The sequence below is a fragment of the Triturus cristatus genome, chromosome 2_2 (genome assembly GCF_964204655.1).
Source record: "Triturus cristatus chromosome 2_2, aTriCri1.1, whole genome shotgun sequence".
Lineage (NCBI taxonomy): Eukaryota > Metazoa > Chordata > Amphibia > Caudata > Salamandridae > Triturus > Triturus cristatus.
The window spans coordinates 1,255,109,055-1,255,121,472 of record NC_140582.1 but is presented as its reverse complement, the minus strand read 5'-3'; the positions used below and the strand labels follow the sequence as shown (position 1 = coordinate 1,255,121,472).

The window sequence follows — 12,418 nt, the reverse complement described above, 5'->3', positions numbered from 1 at the left end:
GGGAGGTGATGGCAGATCCTGACGCCCACTAGCGTTTGATGGCCCTGAAATGTCCGACTAAGAAGGTTTGGAGGCTGCTGCAGAGGGGGTGGGGAGTTGTGGACTGGCCAGCCCACTGAACCACGGCGGTGGTTCCCACATCCCCGGCCGAGCAAATGTTAGGGAACTTGCTCTGGCCTGTGGCTCTGGGTGGAATGTAGTGGGGCACCCCTTCCATAGCCACAAAAGGGGCGAAAAGCAGACTGCGCAGGGCGGCTGAAGAGGCCCAAGGACTTGGCCGTAGCCTGTGAGTCCTTGAAACACTCTAGAGCATTGTCCGATTTGTCGCCAAAAAGGCGAAAGCCATCAAAGGGCATGTCCATGAGGGTATTCTGGACATCCCTAGAAAAGCCAGTCGATCTCATCCAGGCATAGCGTCGAAGGGCTACCGACGTGGAAATCGTCCTGCATAGAGAGTCGGCAGTATCCAGCCCACCACGAATGGTAAACTTTGCACCGTACCTCCCGGCGGCAACAGCCTGGGAGAGTACTGTCCGTGCCTCCTCCGGACACTGAGGCAGCACTCGCGCAACTGTGTCCCACACACAGTGGGAATATCGGCCCAAAAGACATGCGGTGTTTACCGAGCGCAGTCCCAAGCTGGCAGAAGAAAAACCTTCTTCCCAAAATGATCCAGCTTCTTGGATTCCCTATCTGGTGGAGCGTTAGGGAATGTGCTCTTAGAAATAAGAGGCTTGGACCACCAAGCGCTAAGGGGTGGGGTGTTGGGAGAGGGAAGTGGGAAGTGGGGTCGCCCGGGGCCGGGCAATCATCCTATCCACGGGAGCCCCCGTGTTGGGCTTGGACCCGATGTCAGTGAGGGCTTTTTTGAACGGCAGCAGAGGCCCTGAAGAGCTCGCTTGCGGTTGAAGCACCTCTGTCAGGAGGTTAGTCCTGACCACCACTGTAGGGAGCTCGAGGTTGAGTGCCTCGGCCGCCCTACGCAACACCACTGCGTACGACGCTCCCTCCTCCGTAGCGACGGTAGGAGGAGACAACAGGCCAAGGTCAGGAGAGGTAGCAAGGTCACTGGCATCCCCTAGGTCCTCTCTCCAGTCCGGGTCATACTCCAACTGGTCAGTGACCTCTCCCAGTCCACCTCCTCGTCCTCTGGGTGCCAATTTGGCCTAAAAGGGACCCCAGGAGTAAACAGGGGCACAAAAACCCAGCTCGACGCCGGATCCGGCATCAGTCCGCCTCCGTGTTCACATCAGGATGGAGGCCGGGGTCGCCGCCAGACGGGGGCACGACCGGCGCTGAATGCGGGTGCAATGCCAGAGGAAGGGGCGCCGGTGGAGGCGTAATGAGGTCAATCTGCGCATCTCTCATCTCGTCAGCCGAACGGCGGGGAGAAGTCGAAGAGCAACGATGCTTCTTCTACTTCTTTTTGTGCGTCAACTTACCTGACCCCGAGACTTAGAAGACGAGTGGTGATGGCTCTGCGACCGGTCCCTCAACCTCCCTCGCGACCGGGACCTCGAACGGCTCAGACCCGACTGCCGGTGCTCAAGAAGCATTCAGGACCGCTCCCACAAAGCCTTCGGAGCCATGGACCGGCAGTCGGAGCACGACTTAGGGTCGTGGTCGCGCTCCAGGAAAAAGAGGCACACGCAGTGCGGATCCGTCACCGACATCAGTCGGGTACGGGAACCGCAAGCCTGGAAGCCGGGCATCCCTACGTGTACCAGAAGTCGTGAGGACTCAAAAAAGATGTTGACAAAAGTCATCAAAAGTTCAGTAACAAAGTGACTGCAGGTACTGCTCTCTCCGGATCTGCGCTGGCTGGCGCAGAAAAAGAAAGTACTGACGTCAGCGCGCAAGGGCGGCGTCCAAGTAGCTACTGCGACGTCATCCCGATGACCAGGACGCCATCGACGGACGCGGAGCCAACCAATGCCACCTTCTGACGCACAGAGGTACTGCTGAACAAAAACTTTCCGGATCAAGTCTGATGCCTGGGGGTAATTCTAAGGTAAGGAATCTATAACTAACTGTTTTTCAGATCTTGATGGCAGCGAGAAAATCCACAATCACTTCTTGTATAACTTGAACCTTCCTCAGAGGATGAAATACCTATGACACCAGGAATCTGCTGCTGGCACTCTGCATTGAAGGGTAGTTCGTAGGGAGTGTACTGCAAGCCCCACAACATGAATTGCTAATAGCTCCTCTGCTTGAAATGGCTACCACTAGCTCTCAGTATCCAAAGGAGTGAAACATGACACAGCTGAAAGACAAAACTCAAGGGTCCTCTATTCAGGTTCCGTACCATGAAGAAGGCCGTCACAAGTCTACTCTGCCCTCAAGTAAGGTTTCAGACCCACGTGACCAGCAAAGCACATACAGACATACACATTCTCTTCACTTAGGGTCCGCGGTGTTTTAAGACATGACCTTTAAAAGAACATTCACTCTATAAAACTACAAGTTGGTGTTGGCAGAACAACTCTTCAGTCATCGACGAGTTCTCCTCTATATCAGGTCTGGAGGGGACCCCTCCAGCCCATTTGCTTACGTCTCAATCTGCAAACTTTGAGATAAAAGCAAGAGGAGGCTGCTCCAGTTTTGCTGTAACAACTCATGTACAAAATTACTTGGTGCAGGGGTCACCATGAATGTCTCAGTAGTTACAAACTGGCTAATTGCTACAGGTCAGGATGGTGTGAAGAATCCTGTGGAATTGTAGGTCACAGAAAACCTTTAGTAGGAAACATGTTCTCTCTCTGGTGGCGGAAGAGCTGTATGATTATCAATATCAGACACATTCCACTGGTGCCAGACAGAGCAGAGACCTGCATATGTGGTGAAGAGGAAATGCCTATGCATGTGCTAGTGGCATGCAAACCCTGCCCATCACAGCAAACCCAAAGATCTTCCGATCTTCCATATGTCCACAGGACTAAGGTCGCCCTTGAGCCCGGACAATTCTTTATGACTTCTTTGGATCTCGGCACTAAAATCAACATTCTGGTATTACATTTCTGGTTGGACCACTCAACGTACATTTTTACGGTCAGAAAGATGGATAGGGACTGACTCCTCAAAGCATCCATGTCACGATGTTCTAATACATCTGCAGTGGATAGGTAGAAGAAAACCTTTGATGAATGAAAAATGTAACATTTGTTAGATTCAAAAGAGCTAGGAAGGAGAGAGTCAACCACAAAGACCTGATGACCGGACTCCTCCTTGTCACTGGTCACTGTCTGTTTGCCAGCTTGTGACCTTATGTGTTTCAGTTCCAAGATCTCAGGAACACTACCAGTGGAAAGTAGCTATTCAAAATCGCAGAACATATACAGAGTAAGTACTGAAAACACCCCAGAGGTTTGCTAAATAACAGCACAACAGCAGGGAGGATGAGAGTGGAGCACAGTTGCAAAAAAGAGTACTGTGCAAACTGTGCTTAGAGGACACCCTGGGATTGCTCCAAGCTTCAGAAGGCAACCATGAAATGTGAACACAAGAAGCAGCTACATTACAAATGATGGGATCGATCTTCGCAAGGTACTCCAAAAGCTGCTGCTCTCTGGAACTGAAAGTGTAATGATCTGAAACTGCAGTCAAGTGAACCCCTTGCTGAAGAAAACATCAGCTGGCCCAACTGACATCAAGAACTTCAGACCTATCTCTCTTCTCCCCTTCCCAACCAAAGACAAAAAGAAGGCCATCAATGCCATCCTGGACCTCGCCCAATCCAGCTCCCGAAGCAACCACAGCACCGAGACCGCCCTCCTCACCGCCACAGGCAATGTCCGCACCCTCCTTGACTGAGGCGAAACTGCAGCCCTCATACTCCTGGACATCTCAGCCACATTTGATACCGCCTCACCGCACCTTATGCACAAGACTCCATGACGCCAGCATCCGTGGCAAAGCCCTGGAATGGATCCGCTCCTAACTCACTGGACGAACACAGAATCAGACTACCACTGTTCCACTCTGAACCCACAGAGATCAGCTGCAGAGTGCCTCAGGGCTCCTCCCTGAGCCCCACTCTCTTCGAAATCTACAATGGCACGCTTGCAGCCATCGCGAGGAACCACGGACTCAACATCGTCTCTTTCACCTACGAGCCCACAGTCGCCAAGAACAACTTCCACGAAGGGATGAAGGCTGCCACCTTTTGGACAAAGAACTGCTGCCTCAAGCTCAAAATCCTCATCATGGGCTGCACCCCCTCCACCTGGGACGACTTCTGGTGGCCTGCCGTACTTGGAACCCTCCACACCCACAGACCATGCACGAAACCTCAGCATTATCCTGGACTCCTCCCTCACAATGAGCTGCCAAATCACGGCCATATCATCATCCTGCTTCCACACGCTACGCCAGCTCCGAAAGATCTTCAAGTGGACCCCCACCGTGTCCAGAAAGATGGACACCCACACACTCATCAGCAGCAGAATCGACTACGGCAACACACACTACGCTGGCATCACCCAGAAACTACAGAACATTCAGAACGCCTCCAACAGACTTATCCTCAACACCCCCCGCCGCAGCCACATCACCGAACACCTAAAACACCTCCACTGGCTCCCAGCCAGCAAAAGAATCACCGTCAAGATCCTCACACACGCCTACAAAGCCCTACATGACGCGGAACCTCAACCACTGCCACGCATTCCACGCACCCACCTCCGCTCTGCCCAACTGGCCCTGGCTGCCATCCCACATACCCACAAGACCACAGCCGGAGGAAGATCCTTCTCCTGCCTCGCAGCAAAGACCTTGAACACCTTCCCTCTCCACCTCAGGCAATCACGGTCACTGCCTCAATTCAGGAAATACCTCAAGACCTGGCTCTTCGACTGCACCACACCACCTTTGATTGACCAGAAGTCCTCAAACCCCGACTGACTGATTGAAGTGAACAACTGTGTTGGGGATAAAAGGTTGCTATGGTTGGATGCCAATGTCTATGCACATTCTTGAAAGGTTTCAAGAAAAACAGTCCTAAAACTCATTCTGTATCATGAATCCAAAGAGGCACTCTGCAAAGCACACATGATTTTACAACCTAAACTGAAAAGGATGGAACCAGTAGCTGCAAACCAGACACAGGATGATGTGCCATTTTTAATGCTCAACCCTGCATGCTGTGAAGGCTACTGTGATTAACCTGGAATTTTAGGAAGGCTATGTCTTAAACGTTCAGCTACGTTGGAAAGAGGATAGAGAGAAGCAACCCCACTCCCCCAAAAAAGGGTATGCAAACAGTGCACACACTCCAAGTTGGTTCTTGGGGAGTACAGGCAGAGGTGGAGAATAGGAGACTAAAGACAGAAAAGACCTGACTGGTCATTGTGGGGAGGGAAAGGTGAGTTCAGAGAACGAATTAGAAAATCCAAGTGCTTCTGGTTTTATATTTCAGTGCTACGATACGTACATCAGTTGACATCTGTTGGCAATGACTAAAGGGTGCTGGAGCACAGGAGTTCATTTGGTATCAGTTGAATGGAATGCATCGAAAATAGAAAAAAAACTATTGATGGTACTCAAAGGGTTACTGGGGTGCAGCAGCTGAAGCAGGATTTTCTGAGAGTCTTAAGTATCAGTACATCTAAAGGAAGCCGAGCCAGGATATTGACCGAGGATGTGAAGAGTGATTAACCGATTACAGGTTATTATTCTAGGCTTTTAAATTATAAGAAGTTTCAACCTTTTATACAAAAAACATGCAACATTAAAAGTGTTCACTTCCTACATAAACAGAAAACATTTGGAGATCTACATTCTTCCTCAAACTGATGGTTATTACCTAAGAGCTCCTGCAGCATGTCAGCAAGTTCTTCTGTAATGGGTTGGGTCTCCTCTGGGCAGACCAGCTCTTCAGTACCCGGTTCCGCCTCCTCTGGGCTGCCCAACTCTTCAGTCATTAATTGGGTCTCCCCTAAGCAGACCAACTCTTCAGTTATTGGTTGAGTTTCCTCTAGGCAGACCAACCCTTCAGTACCTGGTTGTGTCTCCACCAAGCAAATCAACTCTTCAGTCATCGGTTGGGCCTGCTCCAAGGAGACCAACTCTTCAGTGATTGATTTGGTTTCCTCTAAGCAAATCAAATTGTCAGTACCCGTTTGTGTCTCCTGCAAGCAGACCAACTCTTCAGTTATCGGTTGAGAATCCTTCAAGTGAACAAACTCTTCAGTTATAGGTTGGGTGTCCTCCAGGTAGCCCAATTCCTCAGGCAGTGGTTGGCTTTCCAGCTGCATTTCAGATTTTTCACTTAAAGGTTTGTTAACCGTGAGGGAAACTGGTTCTTTGTCCATTGGCTGGATTCCCTCTTGTTGACTTGACCCTGTATTCAACTGGTGGTTCTCCATTTGAGAGTATTCAACAGCCACTGGCTGGTAGTCCTTAATCCTGTAAGTCTCTTCACTCATAGTTTGCTTGTCCATGTGGTGATCTAAATCGACATGTATTGCTTGGTTCTCCTCCAGCTCACCTGATTCTTCACTAACAGGCAGGTTCTCCTCTAACTGACCTAAACTTTCCATCACTGGATGGCTCTCTTCCAGTGGGAACAATTCATCGTTAGCCGACTGTTCATCTTCCAACTGGCCGACAGTTTCCACCACTGGTTGATTCTCTTCAAGCAGGAATGACTGTTTTGGATGGTTCTCCGCGGGTTGGCCTAATTCTTCAATAATGGACAGCCTCTCCTCCAGCTGTACGGAGTCTTCATTCTGTATCTGGGTCTTAGCTGGATGGATCAATTCCTCCATCATTGATTGCATTTCCTCCAGATGGAATGATTCTCCACTCTCTGACTGCTTTGTGTTTGGCTGAATTACTTCTTTCGTCAAAGGTTCACCTTTCTCCAGATTAAATGATTTATCACTCACTGGCTGGTTCTCCTGCAGCCGAGTTGGATTTTCCGCCATTATCTCGCTCTCCTCTAAGTGGAACGATTTTTCACTTAGTGCCTGGTTCTCCTCTAGCTGACAAAATCTTTCACTTATTGGCTGGCTGACATCTAGGTGATTTGGTATTCCACTGATTGGTTGATTGTCCCGCGTTTGGGCTAAATCTTCATGTATCACTAGTTTGACCCTCAGATTGCCACATTCATTAACTATTTGCTGTTTCCCCTCGGTCTGGCACCATTGTTCATTCACTGGTCGGTGCTCTTCCACCATGTAGGATTCCTCCACTGTTTGTTGGATCTCCTCTGACTGGCACAGTTCCTCACTCATTTCTAGGTTACCCTCCTCTTGGTTCAATTCTTGTTTCACTGGTTGTTTTTCCACTTGGTGGCTGAGGTCTTCTGTAATAGGCTCATTCTGCTCTTGCTGGCACCAATCTACACTTACACTCTGGTCTCCTACCAGCTGGCTCGTCTCGTCTACCATTGGCTGGCTCTGCCCTTGCTGGCACCCCTCTCCACTTACTGGCTGGTGTCCCTCCAGAATGCTCGGATCTTCTTCCATCGGCTGGCTCTGCTCTTGCTGACCCCATTCTTCACTTACTGCCTGGTGTCCCTCCAGTTGGCTTGCTTCTTCTACAATAGGTTGACTTTGTTCTTGCTGACACCATTCTAAACTTCCTACCGGCTGGCTCAGCCCCTCTACCCTAGGCTGGCTTTGTTCTTGCTGGTGTCCCTCCAGCTGGCTCAGATCTTCTTTCATTGGCTGGCTTTGTCCTTGCTGGCACCACTCTTCACTTACTGGCTGGTGTCCCTCCAGCTGGCTCGTCTCTTCTACCCTGGGCTGGTTCTGCTCTGGCTGGCACCACTCATCACTTACTGGCTGATCGCACTCCAGCTGGCTCGTCTCTTCTACCCTGGGCTGGTTCTGCTCTGGCTGGCACCACTCATCACTTACTGGCTGATCGCACTCCAGCTGGCTCATCTCTTCTACCCTGGGCTGGTTCTGCTCTGGCTGGCACCATTCTTCACTTACTGGCTGGTCACCCTCCAGCTGGCTCAGATCTTCTACCTTTGGCTGGCTCTGCTCTTGCTGGTACAACTCTTCACTTACTGGCTGATCTCCTTCCAGCTGGCTCGGATCTTCTACCATCGGCTGGTTTTGCCCTTGCTGGCACCACTCTTCACTTACTGGCTGGTGCCCCTCCAGTTGGCTTGGATCTTCTACCGTAGGCTTGCTCTGCTCTTGCTGGCACAATTCTTCTCTTAATGACAGATCTCTTTCAAGATGGCTTGGCTCTTCAGTGATAGGTTGGCTCAGCTCCCGCTGGCACAACTCTTCACTTAATGGCTGATCTCCTTCCAGCTGACTCGGATCTTCCTCCATTGGCTTGCTCTGGTCTTGCTGGCACAATTCTTTTCTTAATGACAGGTCTCTTTCAAGATGGCTTGGCGCTTCAGTGATCGATTGGTTCTGCTCTTGCTGGCACAACTCTTCCCTTACTGGCTGATCTCCTTCCAGCTGGCTCGGATCTTCTTCCATTGGCTGGCTTTGTCCTTGCTGGCACCATGCTTCGCTTACTAGCTGGTCACCCTCCAACTGGCTCGTCTCTTCTACCCTGGGCCGGTTCTGCTCTTGCTGGCACAACTCTTCCCTTACTGGCTGATCTCCTGCCAGCTGGCTCGGATCTTCTTCCATTGGCTGGCTTTGTCCTTGCTGGCACCATGCTTCGCTTACTGGCATGTCACCCTCCAGCTGGCTCGTCTCTTCTACCCTGGGCCGGTTCTGCTCTTGCTGGCACAACTCTTCATTCACTGGCTGATCTCCTTCCAGCTGGCTCAGATCTTCCTCCATTGGCTTGCTCTGCTCTTTCTGACACGATTCTTTACTAACTGGCAGGTCTACCTCCAGCTGGTTCAGATATTCTACTGCTGGCTTGCTCTGCTCTTGCTGGCACCAGTCTTCCCTTAATGGCTGGTCTCTCTCCAGCTGGCTTGGTTCTTCTGTTTTAGTTTGGCTTTGCTCTTGCTGGCACAGGTCTTCACTTACTGGTTGGTTTGCATCCAACTGGCTCTGCTCTTCTGTGATGGGCTGGTACTCCTCCATCTCAGAGCTTTCTTTAGTTATTGTCTGCTTTTCCTTTAAGTGGACTAAATCTTTGCTTGCTATGTGGCTTGCTTCCACTGGTCCCATTTCTTCCATCACATGCTCATTTTCCTCCTCATCACACACTTCTTTGCTCATGGGACACGTCTCCTCCAGATGATGCAAGACTTTATCGGGTGGTTGGTTTCCCTGCTCCCCTGTGAGTGGCTGATTTTCCTCTTGGTGACTCACTGCCTCACTCGCTGGTGGCTTTCTGTCTACGTTGACTAAATCTTTGCTCACTGAGTGGCTCACCTCTATTAGTCTAATTTCTTCATTCACATATTGGTTCTCCTCCCTCTTGCTCAATTTGTCACTCCTTGGACATGTCTCCTCTAAATGGTGCAATACTACACTCTCTGGGTGTTTTTTCTCCATGTTTTCTAAACCTTTGCTTATTGGTTGATTGCTACTCAGTTCGCGGGATTCTTGCATTGTGTGTTGCTTTTCCTCCAATTGGCACCACGCAGCACTTGTTGATTGCTGTCCTTGTAGCAGGCAGAGTTCTTCAACCTGTGCACGGTTCGCTTCCGAATGGCTCCATGCTCTAGGGTCTGTATTGTGCTCCTTCAGTTGGCTCTGCTCCTCCATCCATGATTTGTTCTCCTCAAGGCGAGATTCCACTTCATGTACTGAAGCTGGCTTATTAAGCTCCAGTTGATGCCAATGTACACTTACTGTTTGCTTATCCTCCATGAGAGATAAATCTTCTCGTTCTGTTTCGTTCACCTCCGGCTGGCTTAAGTCTTCAATCGCTTGCTCTGGTACTCTAACCCATTCTTCACTCATTGACTGGTGTCCCTCAAGTTGGCAGGACTCTTCGATTGATGCTTGAGTCTGCTTTAACTGGCACCATAATTCACTCCCTGGCTGGCTCCGCTCCAGCTGACTTGATTCTTCGGTGATTGGTTTGTCCCCCTCTGCCAGGCACCATTCTCCATTTATTGGTTGGTTCTCCTCTAGTTGGCCTGATTCTTCTTTTGTAGTGCTGCTCCGCTCCAAATGGCACCAATCTTCGTTCACGGCTTGTTTCTCCTCTAGCTGGGCCGTTTCTTCCATTATACCTTGATTTTCTTCCAGTAGACACAACTCTTCGCTAATTCCATGCTTTTCTGCATGTTGAGCTACATCTCTACTCACGGCTTGATGTCCATCAAGATGGCCTGATGCTTTCATCGTTGGTTGTTGGGTCTCTTGCAGGTATGACTCATCACTCATAGGTTGGATATCTCCTAGGTGGGCTGAGTCGCTACTCATTGCTCGATTCCCCTCAAGCTGGTCTGAACCCTCCGCTGCTGGTTGATATTTTGCCAGCTGGCAGAATTCTTCACTGGCTGACTGTTTCTCATTCAGATGACTAAATTCTAAAATGATAGGTTGGTTTTCTTCCATATGTTGGGGTTCTTCACTTTGATGGGTCCTCCCCAGTTGCTGTAATACTTCATTCACTGCTTGGTTCTCCGACAGCTGGGTTACATTTTCACTTATTGGTTGGACCCTTTCAAGCTGGACTAATTGGACTATTAGTTGTCGGTTTCCATGCAGCTGGCGCAATTCTTGCATTGTAGGCTGGTCGGCTCCCAGCCGGCTCAATTCTCTGATCATAAAGTCTTTATCCTCAAGCTGGCACAATTCTTTACTTAATGGTTGGTTCCCATCTAACTGGCCAGAATCTGCCATTGTTGGTTGATTACTGTCACGCTGGCTCAGGTCTCTTATCACTTGTTGCTTCCTTGGAGGTGAGCACACAGGTTCATTTATTGGTGGGGTCTCATCTAGCTGTCTTTGTTCCTTATGTCTTTGCTGGTCCCCATCCAGCTCATTCCCATCGTCACGTATTCGTTTGTGCCGTTTCTGCTGGCAGGTAGCATTCCTATTCGGCTGTTTCCGTTCGACGGCATAACATTCTTTACTTATTTGCTGATGCTGCTCCAGATGTCCCAGGTCAGCACTTCTTGACTTCAGCCCTCCCAGCTGACCTGATTCTGGGCTTCCCTGCAAAAGGGTCAATTCTGCACTTAGTGCTGTGTTCTGCTCGACCTGGCTTGACTCGTCGTCACTCATTGAATCATTCTCGTCCAGGCCAGCAGATTCTCCACTCGAAATTTCTTGCATCTCCAGCTGCCTTAGGAGGTTTGAAACTTGAGCACGCAATTGTTTTTCTCGTCTTACAGCATGTTGTATACTTTCAAGCAGTTTTTCTTGCCTTTCTAGTGACTTGTCAAGGGCCAACTTCAAGGTTTTAGGACTGCTGGCACAATAATAGCTGTGTTCCTGAAAGAAGGAAAAAAGACGGGTTAATTACTGGCACCAAAAGAAGAATATTCGACAGGCAAACGTTTCCACCACAGGACAGACACGTCTACACCAGCTGACATGAACTTGGTGTCATCGACTTAACTCTCATGTTATGTAAATTACTAGAGAATTACTCGTGTGTTTCGAGTCAATAAGAAACACCGTCACTCACCTTGAGGTTCTCTTTCAGGAAGCACTAAGAAGGCGAATACTTCTAAAGGCAGTTGAAGATGCCAATATCAATAAATATAGATTATCTGTGTCCTCTGGTACCCACTATGAGCATCTACATGTTGTAGGAAGCAGTATTTACAATTTGGAAAAGGGATAACAGGATCAACTAACAAAATTAACAGGGATATAGAATCTTGGAAGTGAATTCCCATAAGGTGAACAAGCTTTGGTTAGGCACTGATTTTAGGAATTGCATATCAGCCAAAACTATCAAATGTAATCCCAACACAGGCCCAGCAATTCCAATATCAATGGAACACGCAATCAACAATAACAGGTCGGGGCCGATGATGTCATCAGCATATAACTTTTATAACTAGAAGGGCAACTGTTATCGCCCAGCAGGAGCCGGGTGAGGAGCAGAGGGCCTTATATTAGCCTTTCCGGGACAAGTGCATGCTTAAACTCTGGACCACTGAAGGGCACAGACCACAGGCGAAGCTGAAAACAGCATCTGTGAAGCTCCAGATTCCAAGGAATAATAAGTATTTTGGCACATAATCCCCAATATTTACCATTTCCTGTTTACAGTATTATCATTTGTGGATAAAGGTGGAGAACCTCCTAACTTTGAAATCTGTGTTTCTCTTTTTATACAGCTGCCCCTCCTGAAGAGACAGAATCTGTGTAGTGGTAGTGTTTAAAAATGATGTTGCGTTTAGTACACTGGTCATTTCAGCATTCATATATTGGAGGATATATATTGCCTCCCACTGGCAGTATGTGTGATGGACCTATGGCAGACTGAGCCAATCACAGCCATCGCATAGACTGCGTGGCATCATTTCTCTCAACACAAATCTTCTGCTTTCTCTCACACTCGCAGACTCTCA

At 49.2% G+C, this 12,418-nt stretch overlaps 1 protein-coding gene across 4 annotated transcripts in view; it reads right to left on the bottom strand.

Moving 5' to 3' along the window:
- Positions 1–12,418, bottom strand: part of LOC146863540 (uncharacterized) — a 263,370-nt gene that overhangs the window by 106,952 nt on the left and 144,000 nt on the right. For all 4 annotated transcript variants that reach the window (XM_085642996.1, XM_085642995.1, XM_085642994.1 and 1 more), the window contains one exon: positions 5,804–11,327. In XM_085642996.1, the coding sequence (XP_085499122.1) occupies positions 5,804–11,327 (5,524 nt within the window). The remainder of the gene's footprint in view (positions 1–5,803; positions 11,328–12,418) is intronic.